Consider the following 20,381-nt stretch of genomic DNA (forward strand, 5'->3'; position numbering starts at 1 on the left):
ACACATTTGAGCATAAACTGCAAGAAATCAATGATCAGATGAAGACAAAGATGGTTCTCATCACTTCCCCAAATTAAATGCAGACTGATACCCTACCCAGCCCAAAACTTCCTATTCTGTAGTTTAGCGCAATGGACTATGGTTTGCAAAAATCACTCCAGGTGTGATACTTCCCGTATGCGGTCATATCAGACAACGAAGATATTTCTTACCAGATCTATTGTTTTCATTGGAAGAAATCTGAAGGTCTGTAAGATGTGATCCTTTGTCATCTGATTCTGGTTTGTTGATTGGCAGGGGATTAAAAACACTTCCAGCAGATAATGTTGGAGTAGGCAGATTGCTAGTAACTGTGCCAACTGGTAGAACAAGGCTAGTAAAAGGAACATCCTTCATCGTCTCTTGTGCAATTGGTAATGGAGGCTGAACTAAAGCTGTAGAGAAATAATGGAAGTGTATCACAGTAATGTAGCTTCATATACTGAAGCTATCAAATTTAGTTTGGCAGAAGTCAGGCTGATAAATCAAAAGAAATTAAATTAATTACCCTCAGTGGTACATTTTTTGATAACAAGCTTCTTATCCTCAATCAGCAATGTAATATTTAGGGCTTTTTTCTAGAGATCATGAGCTGCAGGCAAACCTAAGCAATCAGTACGCTAACATATCTTTAAATGCTTAATGAATACAGTTAGAATGTTAAATTAAAATAAATAATGATATATTAATCAGTAACTAAGAGGAAATAGCTCCAGTAACAGCTACATGTGTTAGAGAGGTCCCAATACGGAACTATGCATATAAATAATTAACAATTTGCCATAACTTTTCTCAGTAACTCCACGCTAGGTATAATTTTTCAACCTACTTTATAAGCTCTCTAAGTCTTTTTCTCAATGCCTGCTTAAACCAGCTAAACAACCGCTGTGTTTTTATTTTACATCACACAGGATAAACTTGCTTTTGATTAAATAGCAAGGAGTATATAAACCAATTAAACTTTTCATCACACACAAACAATTATTAGAGGAATCAAACTTACGTGTTGGAACAACTGGTGGGACAACAGGTGGTGGGACAACAGGTGGAGGGACAACAGGTGGAACTGGGGGAGGCATATAACCTATATGGAAAAAAATGATGAATAATTACATGAAAAGCAAATAAACTTTTGCAGTAAAAGATTGCCTACATTATTTATCCTGAAAAGCTGCACCACTGAACACTAGCAAACAAAGATTAATGGGAAGAGGCAGCTGTGGTTATTGTTTTCAGAAACAACCCCACCTTCACTACAGATGATCTGCAGGTGCATCTTTAATTGATTTGTGCCAATACCATCCAAAGAAGAAAACTAAGAGTTTCAAACTTTTCAAAAGCAAGGAAATTGATTTTAAGTGTTTTTAAATTTTAGTTTTTAGCAAAGGTAAAAATCTGTGATTTCTTTTCTCAACAGAATACATTGGTAAAAATAATACTAAGTTAGATATAAGTAATTTTAATCTACCATGAAATTTAAGAGTCAAAGGCAAGCTCACTCAGACAGTAAACATAGCTGACAGAAAACTCTGATGTACACAGAGACATATGAACCTCCTATGTTTATTACAGATTTCATTTTTACTGACTTACCTGGAGGTGGCTGTGAAGGGTTGAAACTTGCTCTCAAGAAGGGTGGAGGAGGAATTGGGCTATAACCAGGAGGCGGGACAGACATTGTGACAGGAAATGCAGGTGGAACCAAGCTGACAGCAGGCACAGCTGGAGCTACTGGAATCTTTTTTCAGGGAAAGAAAAACAAGCTGCTTCAATACTTAATGGAATTCAAGAACATTAAAAGGGATGAACTGATCTAACTGCAATTCACATTAAGCACTAAATGTACCAAATGCTTTGTATATATTTCAAACACTGAAGAATTAGATTGCATTTTGAAATGGTACACTACAGGCAAACAAGGATACTGGAAGAATCCTCTATTATCTTTAATTTATTCTCAGATAGCCACGAAATACAGTTTAACACTACATCTATTCAAGAATTAAAATTTACTTAACACAGAGGGGAGAATGCAGAAATGCAGAGAGAGAAAAAGAAGAAAAATGTAGATACTGTAGCAATTTGAGAGCATTTTGAAAACAGCAATTCTAGTCTCATTACAAAAACTTACACATTTTAGAACAGTACTGGAAAATTTAGTTTAGTGTGTGTAATTATAAGGCTAATAATCCCGATGAAATCCTGAAAATTACTTAATATTTCTCAAACTTCTGTTTGAGCTATGCATTGTTACAGTGCACCATATTTACAATGATGTAATTAGAAGCAGTATAAAAGCAAAATATACACGTATATTCAAATATATACTGATCACAGCGTACATTAGGAGACAGCTGAAATAAGAAGACTGAAGACGGTTTTTGTGAAGAGGAAAAAGCTCAAAACCCAATTTGAGCAAAGGCAAATATATTAACATTCATATAATTTTATGTCAGTTCAAGAACTGGAAATGTCTATACACGTTTGGAAAGATAAAACACTAATACAATAAATACAAAAACTTTTGTATTAAGCAACTGCATGAAACGACCAATTATGCTCCACCATGGCAACTGGCTCTATTCTAAAATGTTTCAGATATGAACACTAATGGATGCAGGGCTTAAAAAAATATTTTATCACTTAAACTCAGCATTAAAGTTTATCTACATTGAATAAAAGTCTGCCCATCAGTTCGGTGGGGCTTTTGCAAACTCAGACAATACCAACCTGCAGCATAGTGACTGGTTGTGTGTAAGCTTCTGTCTGCGTTGTAATAACAGTACTCTTATCAACTGTAGCACTCTGTGTCGTTTGCGTATTTTCTTTAGCAGCTTCTGAGCTTCTGGCTGTTTCCCATTCTTTAAAAATGATGTATTTTATTACAAAAAGATAATTAATATGTTATTTTTGTTCAAATATTAAAAAGTCCTCTTCCTTCTTAAACAATACATTTGAATCTAGTATCTACATAGATTAATCACAAAGAGCCCTCAAACTTATTATGAAAAGAACTAAGTGCAATTATTTATTATTACATATTTTAAAGAATATAAAATATCTTTATCTACCTACAATGCTGTTTAATTATGCCTGTATACAAACTGATTTTTCAAAACTTGATAAGTTTTCTCACCAATTATTCTGTTAACAATTTGCAAGATAGAGTGTGCTCCTGTTTTCTATAAACTCCTGTAGCCAATATATCTATGTTATTGCACAGCAATTGTACAATGAGAAAGAATCCTCATGTTAAACAAATCTCACCCCAACCTCCATTTCTTCTATCTGCCATTTCTTCAAGAAGTTTTGCACTTTAAGTGCAACATGGCGATTGTATTTGAGTAATGTTACACATTTTAATTTCTGTCATTTACACTCAATTTTCACTCAGAGCAAGACTGCATTTTGACCTGAAGGATCCCTGTCACTACCATAAAAGTCTTAATTTACTGTTTATTGCAGTATAGTCAAGTTATTTGGTGCTACATCAGTTTCAAGAAGTTACAGTACAAGTAAGTCTTTCACAAACCTAACATACTGTTCAACTGGGTTTCAGAATCAGGTCTAACACTATTTGTTTTCCTATCTCTCTGACTTTATGGAAAACATACCATTAGGTTCTACTAAGATGTGCGTATCTGAACAAGCTCTGATTTCAGCTTAAGTCTTATACCTGAATATAAGATCTCCTTATTCACAAGCAGATAACAATTTCTACACAAATTAATATTTCACATACCAGTGCACAAAAAGTTCATTACCCTTAATATAAGCTAACCTTTATTAACTGGCCTAAACTAATTACTAATTACTCTGTCACCAGTTCCTCAATGTCATGAGAATCAACTAACTATTAATCTAAAAATACAACCTAGATTTCATTAGAACAGTGTCATTTATTTTGTAAACAAAGAGCTCAAAAAATCTATGTAAATGAAAAAAGAGCATGCATTTCCTAAACATTAAGTTTTTTGAGAATTTGCAATTACCAAAATAAACACATTTTCTAACTATCTGAATTGTTAATGTCTGTACCTGTATTTACTGTTTCCTGGTCAATCATGCCACCTTCAGCAAAGCCCTCCAAATCATCTAATTTCACTTTCTCCCATGGAATATAGGAAACTCCCAGATCCACATCCCAGAATTGCTTGTATTCTGTTTTCACACCTTTATTCAAAGCCCAAGCGATCTGAAAATAAAACCCAATTGGACAAATTGGTTAAATCATATAACCTGGGAACAGTATATTTCAGATTTTTTCCTTCAAGTTTCTGTCACTGCACATCACTCCTTAGTGTCTGTTTATTAAAAGCTTTAACAATATTTGGATTTTAAATGAACCTGCAGGAAGTTTCCTTGGCCCCTGCAACAGGTATGTGTAAGACTATTACATCAGAAAGCTTAAATTTGTTCTACATTAATCCTGACATATATGTCTGGGGAAATTAAAAATACAGTATTTCAAGGACTTAACATAAACCATTAAGAAGGTAGAAAAAACCACCAACAATACTTAATAAAATACTTAACTCTAAAAATATTATAAAATCTAGTATTGAGTGACTCACATGGTCAGGTACAGGACTTATGCTGTACGTACATAAACTATTTTCCAAGTATTTCCTAAATATCAAGTCATAATGTCATTTTGCTATCTTTCATATTGACTATTAAAAGCTGCATTTTACACAGAGAAAGCAATTTACACCTTACTGCTTCATTCTTCTCCACATTGCACATTTGAATGAACAGCTGCTAAATGAGAAATCATTATAGTGAAATTGTATTGTATTTGAAACGGACAGCATCCTTAGATTAAAATCACCTTACCTTAATAATTTTGGATCCAATTTTATAAGACCCGGAACTAAGTTTCTGAAGAGCACGATACGCATCTTGTCTATGTACCATACAGACATAAGCACATCCTCTTGGGGGAATCATCTATGGAAAAACAGCAGTGGTTTTAGAAAGTAGGAAAATCAGTACTTCACATTATGTAACTACACTAATTGAATACTAATACTATAGAAGGAAAGGCTTACAGTGTAAACAATTGCTACCTTAATCAGCCATAGTAACAAGTTCAGACATTAAGAAAATTTAAGAGTGTCACTGGCAGGCTACTTCAGTTTTAACACTTTCAAGAAGCAGCAGCAAGCTGAAGAATGGGTGTTAAAAATGACATGAAAGATTTGAACAACACAGAGCAGAAATAACCTGGGAGCTACATTATGACAACTTCAGGAAAACAGAGGTTGATACCTTTTCTTAAGCTCCAAATTCTCTGTGAGCTGAGCAATAACCTTCCACAGAGGAGCAAAGTAGTGATTAAAAGTATATTGCACTTTTGAAGGGTAGAATCCTCACTCCTGAATGTGATTTTTTTCTAATGTTTTATTGTATCTATGTATGGATGGATGGATGTATAGCATGTTTTATGTATTGTATGACATGGCATGCAATCTTTGCAAGCTTACGAATTATGTATGACAATTGCTTATATCAGTTTTAGTTAAAAATCTTGGTGTGCTTTTACACTGTTAAATGCACACAGTAACATAAACATGTAAGCTGACAGATTGTAAACATATTTTAGAAGAACTGCATTAAGATATACATTGTTATCCTAGGTACTTAAGCTTTGTGGAATGTGTAGGACTATCTACAGTATGGTTTGCCTTTAAATTATAACAGGCACTGGAACATTTATGGTTGTTACAATACTTTCCTTTGAACTTTCCCTAATTGATCAGTCCCTGCAAATCAAAATGAGGTTTAAATGCCTGGCTACAGGGTTGGTTTTTTTACTTGTGAAACTTTTTAAAAGGTAACCTAAAGCCATGATAAGTATTCCTTATTAATTACATATTTGAATATATTAACATGACAGGAAAACAGTAAAAATATTATCTGAAATGAATGAATTTGCACAAGATGCATTTTAAGACTGCTGAAACAAGAGGAAAACCCAGACTTCTCTCATGTAGAATTTTACATGCTATTTTAGGAGAAAAATACTTTCTCTTGAAGCTGAATTATAGGCAACGGAGGTACTACTCTAGACACCTAAATCTAAATTACTCTAAACAATAAGAATTGTATCTCCTGATTATAAGCATCCTTTTAACTGTCACATTCTAGAATAAACTTTTGTTTACAATACAATTTCTTTTCTTCTAAATGTTTTATTGAGAAGGATTCTACTTAAGGAATCTGCTGTTTGGAATGTAACCAAGAACAATGTGGATACACATCAGTAGGTGTTCTTAGGCCGCTAAATGAGAACAACTGTAACTTTTTGGTTAAACCTTGGTTTAAAAACTGCATAAATTGCTAGAGCTTAGGAAGAGCCTTTTTACCATGAAGTCTTTAGAGTTTCAAAATAGAATAGATTGAAACCAGGCAGCAAATACTATGGCCACAGCTTTTGAGCTGTGATAGAGAAGTCTCTTCAATACAAGTTTAAGCAGCTATAAGGAATTCAGAGGCATAAGCATGCTTAAGTTTCTAGCCTATAATTCCTGAAAAAGCATAGCAACACACTTACTTACATTAATTGACTCTATTTGTCCAAATTCTTCAAACAAGTTCGTTAAATCTTGTTGAGTAGCCTTCTTGTCTACTTGACCTACCCAAAGAGTAGTACTGCAAACTGTCAAGAGACACATTCACATCAATCAAAATACTAGAACGTTAGCTTTTGAAATACTCTATATATAGCATGAACGTAAAAGGTTTTAAAATAACACATAAATCACTGATAAAGACCCAAGAATAGTAAATCTATTACTTACTATATAGAGATTAAGTATATTAACAAAAATGTTAAAGGGTTAAGCAACACCAAACATATCCAGTACAAGTGTTCATTCTTCTTGCTCCATTTTCTTTTAATCAAAATAGTACTTTAATAGCAATAAAACCATAAAATTCTGTAGATTATCAGCTAAGGTAAACTGAATTATAAATTACTTCCAGAAAAAACCAAAACATTTTTCCTCTACTTTCCATTGAAAAAAACATGCCTTTAGGATTGAAGTCAATTTTAACAAAGTAAAACTAAGTTCTAAGTGGCTAAAAGTGTATTACAGATGGAACTTAACAGTGCAGTGTTATGTACTGCATTTTCACCCAAAAGAAATAGCAACAATACTATTAATTTACCTTGGGGAATAACCCAGAAAGATAAACTTATCTGAGGCCCATCAAGCTGATGATGTCCACGATCTGATTCTTGTCAATTCCACCACAAGCCCAGATCCCTGCAAATGCCTTTCAAATGTCCACCCATCCTCCTCGCCAAACATAAACACTCACTGACGTGAGCTAAGACTTCTTTCTCCCATATGTACATGGTTCCAGTTCCTGTCTCCCAAATACTGCCCCATCTATGTGTGCAACTTGGATTTCTTGGCCTGCCCTCTGCTTAACCATGGAAACATTCTTTCTTCATCACCATCTCAACACATCATATCCCCTTTGTGCACCAATCCTCTTGCACCAAACTGGAAACCAGAGTCATGTATTCCTCTGTCAACTGATATTTTCAATTGACATCAGCACTCTGCAGTGCTGAGAATGACCAGTCGTAAGATTTCTCTTGGACAAAAGCTGCTCCTTACATGCTTATAGATTTCCCTTTTGTATCTCATGGTGTTAAGCTCTGTGAAATAATTCTTCAGATCTCAGCAAGTAACAATAATGGCTGTCACTAAACAAATTTCATGAAGTAGAACACTAGTCAGGTGAATTATTTACTAATTTAATCACCTCACCCCAAAGCTTCCACGCTTCACTTAGCCTCCTTAATATCTCCTTTACACTTCACAGAACCTCAAATGCTGCAGCTGTTCACGAGGTTACTTAACATCTCTGTCTCCCAACTCCCAGCCATTCATATTATAGCTCCTTGCCTTGTGGACTACTGGGACAAATCTACACCCTAAAACTGATTTGTTTCTTTTCATGTGAAAAACCAGAGAAGATGGGAAAAAAAAAAAGCATCTAAACTCCAGTACAGTCCCCAAAGTCACCTTGGAACAACATAAAATATTAATGTGAACAGAATACTCTTCTTTACAAAAATGAGTTGTGAGCTGCTTATCTTGTCAGATAAACAATACAGTTCTAAGAGACAAGATAAATGAAAAACTACATCAGGAACAATTTATAACCTACCTAAACAAAGCTAAATTCTCAAAATACATTCCCTTTGATTTAAGCAACTATGTGGAGGAAGTTATTTTTCTCCTTACTACCACCATTTTTTTTTTAGTATGTAAATGACAGCAGTGCACAGGCTGAAATCCACTTGGTTTTTGAATATTTTATTAAGATGCCACCATTATGGTCTGCCTTACACTAGCAAATTCCACCTGCTTTGGCAGTACATTCCTCTGAAAATCTATTTTAAAAACACCGTAAATGTTTTAAAACATGGGCTTCTAAGATATCCATCAAAGTGTTCAAAGTGTGTACCACACACTTTAACATTTTATCAGTCTAACAATTTTCAGATCAAGTGCTGGACACCTTCAAATGCCCTGTTAAAGACAGCATTAAAGAGAAAGAAGACTGTAACTTAGAGGCAGCCCTTGCTGCTCTCTGTTTAGAAGCAAAATCACTGGTGCAACAGTGTGAGAAAAACATCATGAATAGCATGATACTTGCTCTCGTCTAAGATGACATGATGTACCTTTCTCAGTTGTAAGAAACATCAAAAATTAAACTTATACATAAGTAGTCAAGATAAATCTTGTTCTGTCAATGAAAATGAAGCCTTTTTTGCATTTAATCCTACATTATTAAAACACTAAGCAGGTGCCACTTACCACTTAGTGTTTTTGAGCGTATAGGAGGCAATCCCTTTTTCTGACGTTCTTTTTCCCTTTCCCTAGCCCTTCTCTCACTGGAGTATGACCGGGATGACTTTCTCTTCCTTTCTCTTGATCTTGAGCGTGAACGTTTTCTGTGCTTACGTTTACGAGAACCAGACCGTGATCTAGACCTTCGTTTTCTTGGCGACCTACAAAATACTTACTTTTAGTATACTGAGTTTAAATAAAAAAAATCTGACTTAGTTGTCTTTTAACTACAAACTTTAAGCTCTGCACAGGTATTTCCACTACATTCACTGAAATTGCTTCAGGAAATAAACTTAATCCCATTTGGGTGAGGAATAGAAAGGTACGCTTTTAAAACAAAACACATTCAAAATATTCTATCTCTACAGTACCTAATTCTCTGGCACAGAAAGCCTGTCCAGCTGGCTAGTATTACCTATTTCTGCAACCTGAACCTGAGGTCTTAAAAAATTGCAGTTAAACCAGATATATGGCAAATGAACTGTCATCCCAAAAATCTGTATCTAACACACAAATATTTAATGAACATGTCTTTTCATTGCCAAAAACTGTTTATGACAATTTTGGAAAATACAGAATTGAGACTGACAATCACAGATTGCAACTTTTTTCAGAAAACCTTCATTTACTTAATACAAGGTAATTACAAAACCTTGAACGAGATCTTGAACGAGTTCTTGATCTTGAACGAACAGCTGATTTCTTTTCTTCTTGTTCAAAAGTCTCTTCTTCAGCAACATCCTGACCTTCATCTATGTCCATGTCCTGAGGTCAGACATAAATGATGTTCAGTTACACTTAATAAAAATACAATATATGTGACTTGAAATCATGTTAGTATGTGTTTTCCTTTCCATTTCTGCAATAAAATTTCAAATAGTTTTACCTGTTGTTGAATATCCATTGAATCATCTACATTTGTTTCCACTTCTAAAAACTGCTGTTGACTACTCCCTTGTGATGGTGATGCAGAGTGCTCTGAACCAAAATTTCCTTCTTGATTCTCCTCAGGGCTTGCCTAAATAACAGTTAATAATGTAACATAAAGCCCCTTACAGTTACAAATGCTTACTGTCAAAATGTAATACTATATGAAAAGAGTAATCCCACTTCTCGTTAATATGAAAGCTGAACTGGGTATCACTCCATTCCATTCTTTCTTTTTGGTATCATCCTTAAACACAAAACTTTGAAATAATTAATATTCCTGATTATAAAAGATTAGTGTCTACTTGCTGAATCAAAAACCCACAGTACACACAAAGCACACAATTTACTGCTTAATTTGGCTGCTTCAAAGCCAAAATTCACAGGACAAACATAGCTGTATGTACAGTGACCCTGAAAGATACCCACCTGTTCCCCATGCATTAATGCATGCACATACATTAATAAATGCTATTCTGATACTAACGTAATAAAAATATTTGCAATACCAATTGAACTAGTTAAAGAATTTATACTAGTCTGAACTTTCTGACTGTGCATGATTTCAGACAAGCAATTACTGAAAGATAAGGCAAGAAGTTATGTCATTTATGTCAACATGGCAATTTCAAGAGACCTAACAAAACAAGCAGTTCTGAATAAACATCTAAATTAAAGAATGTGGAATATTAAAGGTGTTATGATTTGCTAGAGAAAAACCATAATGGCCTGTGCATTGCCTGAAACTACAGATTTGGAATAAGTATCTCTAAGACAAGAAAAAAAAATCAAGAACTAGAATAAATGAAATTACAATACTTAGAAATTATATGAGAACATTTTTGAAAAGTAATTTAAAATTTATAATCCATTACTGCAGGTAAACATTTCAGTGATCTCACTGTATTTTAACTTGTAGTTAAACAAATTCTCCACGTTCTATCTGCCCAGAGAATGACAGGAAGTTGACAGATTGACCAGTAGTAACAATGTTATCTTCATATTTTGAAAACATTTTATACTAAGTCTGTAAAAAAAATTCTACTGTAATTCAGTTATTTGCCTTTTGACAGTATGTTTTGTCTCATTTTTCCTATATTTAATTATTCTTCAATAATCTGTTTGCTGATATCAATGTCCACATTTCTTGTTGCTCCTTCTGTTATCTTCTATCCTCTCTTCCCCTCCCTCTGCTCTTCATCAGATGCCTAATAATTTTGTTTTGTGCTTTATCTTTCCTTCTCTTTCCCTTTGATCTTTCTCAATTAAACTTACACATGGATTTAAAGAAAATATTACCCATAATATGTTCATTACAAAGTAGTTCCAGCAGAAGTTTGTATCTTTTAGCTGTTATCAAGGTGAAAATAAAACTTTCTCTCCATAATGACTAGACAATAAGACTGGATCTGAAGGCAAAATCCTTCAGGTCTTGGAAGGGAAAATCAAATAGTAAGGGAAGTCAAGTAAACACTCTACCCATAAATATATTGTAAACTTTGATTTTTCTTATTTTACAATAAGATAGATATCCAATATTTTTATTTTCAAGTTAGACAGTTACTTTTTGATATGACACATCAAAAGCTCAAAAGAGATGTATTCTTCAATGCTTTATTCCAACATTTTTATTGTTCAGACAGAAATGGCTAGGTATCACCAACATCCAAAACTATTTAGTCTATAGCTATGTTGTATATTCTTTTTCATTTACTATGTTTAAATGTGAAATTAAAATAAAACAGTAGAGAAAAAATATCTAGCAAAAATTAAATTAATAAAGTCACAAATTCAAAACTTAAATGGCATTCTTGACTGAAAGCCGAGCCACTGGCTCAGGTAGTGGAATAGATTGCTCAGGGAGGTGGCAGGGTACCCACCCCTGGCAGAGTTTAAGAGGTATCTGGATCTGGGTTGGGTAAAGTCCTTTAATGGTTCAGGGGTTACAGTGACAGTGCTCGTTGACAACTGGACTTGAGGATCTTCATGTTTCTTCCAGCCCTGACTATTCAATGGTTCTATGACTTCACCTTTGCACAGCTTAAACTAAAATCTCCAACAGATGTTTGTTAAGTTCATGATCCCTTGTCTTTTCTTTCAATCTGAGACTCCTATTTTACTGTGAAACCAGATCCAAATACTTCACAGAAAATCCACTTTATATCTGGGCAGAATCAAGATAGAATGCTTTTGTTTGTTTTTTTTTTAATGGGATCAAGAGGGGAAAAGAACAGTTAAGTACTGAGGACTAACCTCAGTAGAAATAAACCAAGTTACTCCAGTGTAGAAAGGACACAATTCAAATAGTTAAGAAGGAACCTTGGCTTGTCTCAAGCACCAGTACTTAATGAATAGTTTCTCAGGAAATATGTGACTATTCTTTAGCTCAGATTTTTCAACAGAATGAGAAAATTATTAGTCAAGACATAAAACCTGGGGAAATCAAAGTTATCCAGTCTCTATTCTGCCCTCCCTTCAGAGACAGGAGCATAATCACTTCAGCACTCACATTATGCTTCCTGCAAGCCGGGGAAAACATTTTTCACCCCATATAAAGAGCTGAACAGCCAAAGCACAGTCATGTCTAACTCTCCTGATGAGTACTCTTTCCTAAGAGAAGCAAAATGTACATCCCACACACATGGTTGTGGATTTTTTTTCTGGTTTAAGCACTTTTTTCCACTTATCCCACTTGTCTGCAAGCTTCTGTTACATGGTCAGGTAGTGACAAAGACTTTAATTATAAGAAAACTATCAGTAACAGGACAATTTTATTTGTCCTGGAATATGGGGTTGTTTTTTTTTTAATCAGTGGAGAACATAAATTACTACAACAGCCACAAGATGGAGTTCTCACCTTTTGAGGCTGCTGCTGTTCCAAAAGCTGCTGTCTGAGATGTTCTAAATTTTGTTGCTGTAGCTGCTCAGCTAGTTGATGAAAAAGTGAGTTGTTCACAGATTCTGGTACTAATGGCCTGAAATGAAATAATTCAAATTAAGAAAAAAAAAAAGGCTACAGTTTTTCTCTTGGTTTAAACAATTAGCAAATAGATCTTCACAACTGGGTTTCAAGTTCAACTAAAATGTAAAATAATGAGGACAATATAGCTAGTTCCACCTTCTAATATCATCACTATCCCATTAACAATATAAATATAATTACAAAAAGTGAAGGACATGCTAATTTTCAGAAAAAGTGAACAAAAATTCTGGCACACAGACTTATAGTAAAATATGTTATGTTTAATGTAGTTAACTGTATTTTCTGTTCCAACTGTTTTAGTGTACTTATGCTCTGAAATAAACATTTTCCTTTCTTAATCCTAATGTTCAACTAGCATCAGGCAAATTTCAGCCTTTTCCCTAAGAAACATAGCTTGGTCTTACAATTGGGAAGAGGGAGTTTCCTTTTTAGGCTCTTCATTTTGTTCAGATTCTTCCCCAAAGTCAAACCTGTCCATCAGCTTCTAGGAGAAAACAAAATAAGGATTACTGAACACTGCTTATATGTCCCTTTATGTATAGTTCCTTTACAAAAGGAAGATGCCCTTATGTCTCAACTTAAGAAAAGAAAAAAAAGTTTGGCAAAAACCTGAATAGAAAATGAAATGTCACACTGCTACTGCTATCAAACTCATGAATGCATCAAATTCTGCCCCAGCTTTCTTGAGCTCTGCTGCTACAAGTACTGTTCCTTCCACAGTAACAAACAGCAACTTTGGAGTAAAGCTTAAATAAAGATTAATCTTATGTAATGGTACCTTTAATTAGAAGAACTTACTACGAAGAGGCCAACTATTCAATCCTTTGGTAACCAGCAAACTGCTCTGCTCATATCAAGAGAAGACCTACAGCTTGAGTACTTCACAAAGAATTATTGTATTTTCACACACATGTGTCATTTAGACAACCTGAATTCCTTCAAATACACTGCTCCTTGAAAACAACTTCTCACATAGTCTGCAAAAAAAAATCAAAGCAAGCAGTTATCATGTAAAAGGAGTAAGCCTTCCAAGAGATAAAAAAAAAGGTATCTGAGAAGGAGAAAAACTTGGATAAACTTTCTGTTTTATCTGTGAAGATGTCTACACTGGAGCTCCGCTTAAGTAAAAGTGTTTGTCTATTAATTTTAAAAAGTCCAGATGTATTTTAGTAGCACTTTACTTTCTTGAAAACTATGGAACAAGCATGAGTAAATACAACAGATGTTATTAATCAGTTAGACTGCCGTTTTTTCCCTAATTATCGATAGAGCTGTGGTATTAAAGCCATGTCCATGCATCTTTACAGACACTGGAAGTTTTCTGAAAAGCATAGCTAATGCTATACTACAAACCACCACAACTTCTCAAACCTTAATCTAAGAAAAAAAAGCAGAGGATGAGGACATAGGGCTGTAATTTTGAAATATTAAGGCAAAAATATCTTCAGCATCCAGCCATGATGATTCAGTAGCCCATTTTCTTTCCCTGGCTGCTCTGTTTACTCTCAATTACTGGAGTACAGCAAGAAGAACAAAGCATAAGCTAACTATAAGACTGATCAATCAAGAATTTTTAGAAACACTTTTCCCAATATAGTATTTATGGAAGCAGGACTGAATATGTCTCTGAGAAAACACAGCAGAAACACAGACCATCAAGCTTACGTGAGATGGTATGTTCAAATCCAGAACAACTTTCACCATATATATCTAATCTATTTAAAGCAAGGTGACTGCCTTGTTGTTTGTATTATTAAAATATTTTCAAGTGAGGCACTTATAAAATGCTTCTGCTCTGAAAAAAATTGCGCATTTTAGAAAAACCTCAAACTCAAATACTATTAATCATCATGTATCTTCCATCATGACAAAGTAGAAAGGAAAATAACAGAGTATGTATTATTTATACATCTAAGGAAAGAAATAAATAGAAAGTAGTCAACAGTTCATGACAAGCAAAACAAGCATTTAGATTAACTGAGGCCAGAGAAAACCAAAGAACTTCCAGCCAAGACAGGTAAATGTGCGGCATGATTTTTGTTTACATTTGTTTTAAGTAACATTGTACATATTGACAGGAAAAATCTGAACTGAAAGATCTTTAGTTTGTAAAAGAATACTCTCGATGATGAAGTAATAGAAATTAAACCGAACTAAATATTAGGATACCAAGTTTAATGTTACACACATACACACAGAAAAAGCACAGAACCTCCCCTTTACACTACATGTTGCTTTAATTACCTAAGAAGAAAATTTGTTCAGAAAAACCAACAGAAAGGAATAAAGACATGAAAAAAGCTTTTTATTTGAAAGGAAACAAAACTTTTCGTAAGAATCAGGGTATTCTCTTTGGAAATTAAAATAAACTGAGTAGGATAAATGCATAGGAAATGTTGATCATATTTTTTTTTTTACCATAACACAAAAATATGGCTCTGTAGCAAGATCAGAAAACATGCACATTTCATGTTGCAAAAATAATTTTTCACTTAATGCATATTAATTTGCACGATTAATTAACACAAGATACTATAGAGATTGAAAACAAAGGATTGGAAGAATTGCCAAATGTGTTAGGAATAGGGTTTTTTTAAAAAAGGTGGATACTTATGCATTCATCAAAAGTATTTTCCTGCACTACTGATACTTATTAACCAATTCACCAACGTTATGTCATGGAATGAAAACTATGCTTCACTGTTGCCTTTGGATCATAATACTAACACATACAATACTAATACAAAACTTTTTTTAAAAGCTGCCCCTTTTTACATCTGTATATAAACATCTCATGTTTATAAATGGAATGTGAATTCCTTCAATTTGCTTCATTTAGGCTGCCCAACATTCAAGACAGCCACACCTACAAGTATACTTATCCATGGAAATGAAGGAATTGAAGTCTGCAGAATAGTGAGTGCCATATTCTAAAATACTTTCTCTATCTAATTATTACAGTAGTCCCTACAAACTGATGCATTTATTCCATGGGATTACACCTTCTTGAGTTGATGGTTACAGCTGTAGTATAGCAGCAGTACAGGCCACTCTTTTCCTGACTTATTTTTACAGTTGCATTACTTTCAATAAAAAGAGATTATCTGAGTTAAGAATAAAAACTGTTTTTTTGCTTCTCCAACATCCTTATTCTTACTATTTATTCACTCCAGAACAATTCCACTGAGATTATATACTCACAAACTGTTTCTTCCACACATAATAGAACAGTGTTTATTTATCTGTTTATTTATGTGTTTATTTATTAATCTTTGAGCTGTATTATACTATGACGGCAATTGCCTGCATGGCTGTTGCTACCTGGCATGCAATAATATTACTTTTCCGTAATTCCTGCATTCTGGTTTTGTTTGGTTTGGGGGTTTTGGGCTCTTTTTTTGGGGTGTTGGGTGGTTTTTTGTTTGGTTAGTTCATTTTTTGGTTTAGGGTTTTTTTGCAACAAAAGTTTATTTACCTACAGGCTTATTTATTCATTTACGTCACTTTGTGGCTAAGATTGAAGTTTTCTTGGCACATACTTTATAATGGTAGAAAATCACAAATCCAACTTTTTTTACTCTTCTGAGAAAACAATGTATATTAATTTCTGCATATTTTCCATTTATTATATTGTAAGAAACAATTCTCACTGCTGTGTTACAAAGGGTGAGTAAAAATATGTAACAATGGCCTAACTTTGCTAAATCAAATCCATTACTATGTTCAATAACCTTTATGCGTCCCTTCCAACTCCAGATATTCTACAATGTGCCATTTAGCCCTAAACTCATATAAAACTAGTATTTTCATTTACACTGCTCTGTCTAGACAGTTTTTTTAATACTTTCACGATGTAGCACTTCGTAGTATATTAATGTATTTTTAAAATGTCCAAAGTCAAACAATAAAATCCAAAAGAATTTTTCACTTGCATATATATTTAATAATAAATACTTCTTCAAATTTCTAGGATTCTACTTCTACCTTATTAAAAGAGACACTCTGTTCCAGTGGATTAAGTGTGTTAGCAGCAGCAGCTGCAGCTGTGAGTTGTGCTGTGAGGGCCTGTAACTGGACGACAAGACCAGCATCCAGGGCTTGAAGTAGCGAAGGCTGAGGTTTCTGCTGCTGTATCTGCAGTGTCTGTATCAACTGCTGAAGCTGAAAGAGAAAAGATAACAAATGCATTGAGCGAGATTTTTTTTTTTTAAGCAGAAAAACAATGTACAAAACAGACTTTTCCCCTTCCACTTAGTAAAAAAACCCTCAAGAATGCAGTATCATCTAACCTGTGGCTATTATTTTGTCTTAATTGTTTTCATTTACAGCAAACTTTTTTCCCACTTACTGGCTAATTTGTTTTCTGGGGCTGATAAGATAGGCAGATGCTTCCTCTTCCTAACTTGCTCTGACAGGTTGCATGATGATGCCAGTCACCACTCAGGATTTCCTGCTTTCTAGGGTTCCCCTCTTCTGTTTCTCCAGTTTGATTCCTTCTGACCTGAAAAAAATCTGTTAGCCTACTCCAGCTTCCTAAGGGCCCACCTATATTAGGAGAATCTGTATCCTGTAACAACATTTGTACAGAGAAAAGAACTGCACTGTGACAAGCTCCACTTTACGCTGATGCAACTTGTTCATAGGGAGAGCTTGCACCAATGTCTCTGTACAAGTCACAAGTGAAATCTCAGTAAAACTAAGGTTTGGCCTGATAGAATGCAATTCCCTTGCTATGTTAATGAAATATAAAAAGTAAATGTACAAATCAATCACCTCGTCTACCTTGATTTCCTTACTTCAAATTCCTATCTTTACATAATCTTCTAGAGAAGCTGTCCTAATGAGAAAATAAAAGGCTTTTTCATCTGCAGATCAATTTATCTGTTGAACAGGGATTCTTCCATAAAATTGTACAGATTTGCCTTAAGAAAAATTATTAACCCTATGGAAAGAAGCTCTCTTAAAATGCTGTGGAATTAAGAGCAAGCAGTCCTTAGACATTCCATGAGAAAAATCGCTGGAGCCTTATCTTTAGATATTTGTGGAAAAAAAGTTGAACAAATGCAGGTAGTTCAAACTATGCTGACATAAGTCCCTGATTACCCTTACATCCATATTCCAACTGTTACAGGTTTCCCCACTGAACTCTTAGAGGGTTCAATGCCTCCCTTTTTACTAGCCTCACTAGAAACTTCATAAACTGATTAGGTTGAACTTCTTTTCCACAATGCATCACAAATAGGCGTCCCTTTTTCGTGATTGTTTCAGAATTACTTTCTTGTAACACGAAATAATTCTCCCTATTCTTTTAAAAACAGTTATACAGATTTCTTATACAGCAGAGCCTCTGAAAAGGCTTCAATTGTTGTTCTACCTCAGCAAGAGCTTTCACTGATTACTGCAACAGGCAAAGCTTAAGAGTTCTCCCCACCCCCACCTGGCTGATCCACAGAAGATGAGCAAATACAGCTGGTCCACCTTGTGCATTGCTCTCAGTAGGAAGGAATCAAACTGAAGAAGCAGAGATGGAGGACCTAGAGTGGAAAAATCCTGGGTGGGCACCATTCTTGATGTTTTCATATTCTTGTTGGTCACATCTTTCTTAGTCTGACCTCTCCTATATCTAGACTCTCAATTTATCTGCATGCATTCTTACCCATAAACCACAACTGCAAGATTAAATCAAGGTCTTTGGAGCTGGGGCACCAGGGAGAGGCTGTGGCAGATGGAGTGATTTGGAGAACATGAAGAAAAGAGATGGACAGGATGGAAGCAAATATCATAGTTCATCTACCAATCCTAAACATCTGTATGTACGTACTTATTGTCTACCCAGTCTTACTTCACACTTCCGCTTAAGATTATTTTGAGCTAAATATCAAAATGTTATTTCTTTTGATCTGCTGTCTCTAAAACCCTAATTTCCTTCTCATCTTAATTTTTTTCTATTGCTTCATCATTTTCTTTTTTTATAGTCTCTAAGCAATAATCTTTAAAATTACCTCACTGACATTCCATGTATTTACCATTCTCATTTCATCTCCTTTCTTAAGAGCTAGTCCACTACTTTTCCTCACTATTTCACAAAGTATCCCACACGCTCATTTTGCTGCACTTTTCAATGATTTAATTTCTTCCATTGTAATCAGATGAAAATATTCCCTCCACTTGACTTATGCCCAATTACAGATGACTCTGGTTAGCTAAGTACTACAAAACATTCTCACTAAGTGAAGTTGTTATTGTCAGCACCAGATATTTCAATGGTCACTGCTTCTTGTTCATATGTGTGGGATTTTTGTTTAGTATGCCAGCAGATAAAACAACCTCAGCCCAAATAAAAATCATAATGCCAAGGTTATGCAGGTGCCATAGCTCTAGTACAGTCTGAAAAATGATGATCTACATTTTTACAGATGGCCAATTGTGTGTGCGCAATTTATGTGACTGCAGGTTAAGAGGACAAGCAGTTCTTGTGATGCTGGACATCAAGACACCTTTTTGGAGTCGAGAATTTAAAAAGTGAGGAAGATAGTAACTTCCAAAATCTTATTTTTGAATGCTGCTAAATAAAACCTATGTTTAGCTGATGAAAAGACGAAAAATGGAACACAGTACACTTCTTGAACAAGTTTGCTCCCCTTCTATTATTCTGTACAATATTTAGTTCTTCTTCAGGCATCCAACCGAGAAATATGCTTTAACTTGCATTCTATTTTATACCTATATCCATGAAATCTTATTGTTGCTTTTCATCTAGTAATCTGCAAGAGATCTATGCTTGTCATCTATATTGACAAGTATGTATTACAGACCATCTTACATGAAGTCACCCTCTGAGACAGTTTTAAGGAACAAGCAGGATTGGTTACAAAAGGTAACAAGGAGCTCTAATTGAACTGGAACTTACTTGTGAACAACCTCATGAGATAGTTAAAATGGATACTGGACATAAAACTAAGAGATACGCATGAAAGCATTCCTTACCTGTAACTTAAAGACACAAAGTATCAGACAGTTTAAAGTATCTACAGTGTAACTGTCTACAAAACAGTTACCTGTTGGCCTTGAGGACTCTGTAAAATCTGCGCAACAGCAGCAAGGGTGTCTGTGTTAGCAATCTGAGATACCCAAGGATCAGGTAAACTCTGTGCCACATTGGCTGGGGTAACTGGAGTCACAGGTGTACCTTAAAAAAGAGAAAAACCATTATGTCCAAATATTTTAACATCGAAACTTAAAAACAGTGTTAGAGAAGAAAAGGACCTGCTGTTATTAAATACTGAGAAAACACATCAATTGAAACTATTTTTCTGTCATACACAGAGAGCACACAGAAATAACACAGACTCACATCAACATTCCTCAAGTAGCAGAATTACTTTGTGTTAATGTAGTTCACAGCTCTTTACACTACTGACCTATTGGGAATACTAAAGAAAACACTGATGAAGGCAAAATAAATAGGTTTCATACAGTGGAAACCACATATACAAAAAGATAATTGTTAGCAACCTATTTGTCTGCTAGTCTGAATCTCACTGAACTCACACTTTACT

The 20,381-nt window shown here is 34.6% G+C and overlaps 1 protein-coding gene across 3 annotated transcripts in view; it reads right to left on the reverse strand.

Moving 5' to 3' along the window:
* Positions 1 to 20,381, reverse strand: part of SCAF8 (SR-related CTD associated factor 8) — a 153,118-nt gene that overhangs the window by 102,732 nt on the left and 30,005 nt on the right. For all 3 annotated transcript variants that reach the window (XM_085055799.1, XM_085055798.1, XM_085055797.1), the window contains exons 6-19: positions 19,881 to 20,011; positions 16,807 to 16,983; positions 13,227 to 13,306; positions 12,697 to 12,814; positions 9,799 to 9,930; positions 9,565 to 9,677; positions 8,880 to 9,073; positions 6,600 to 6,700; positions 4,876 to 4,989; positions 4,078 to 4,234; positions 2,770 to 2,900; positions 1,633 to 1,777; positions 1,043 to 1,123; positions 213 to 434 (exon numbers count right to left, since the gene is read on the reverse strand). In XM_085055799.1, coding sequence (XP_084911925.1) covers positions 213 to 434; positions 1,043 to 1,123; positions 1,633 to 1,777; positions 2,770 to 2,900; positions 4,078 to 4,234; positions 4,876 to 4,989; positions 6,600 to 6,700; positions 8,880 to 9,073; positions 9,565 to 9,677; positions 9,799 to 9,930; positions 12,697 to 12,814; positions 13,227 to 13,306; positions 16,807 to 16,983; positions 19,881 to 20,011 — 1,896 coding nt within the window. The remainder of the gene's footprint in view (positions 1 to 212; positions 435 to 1,042; positions 1,124 to 1,632; positions 1,778 to 2,769; positions 2,901 to 4,077; positions 4,235 to 4,875; positions 4,990 to 6,599; positions 6,701 to 8,879; positions 9,074 to 9,564; positions 9,678 to 9,798; positions 9,931 to 12,696; positions 12,815 to 13,226; positions 13,307 to 16,806; positions 16,984 to 19,880; positions 20,012 to 20,381) is intronic.

The sequence above is a fragment of the Lichenostomus cassidix genome, chromosome 3, assembly GCF_008360975.1.
Source record: "Lichenostomus cassidix isolate B80296 chromosome 3, HeHo_3.0, whole genome shotgun sequence".
NCBI classification, from domain to species: domain Eukaryota; kingdom Metazoa; phylum Chordata; class Aves; order Passeriformes; family Meliphagidae; genus Lichenostomus; species Lichenostomus cassidix.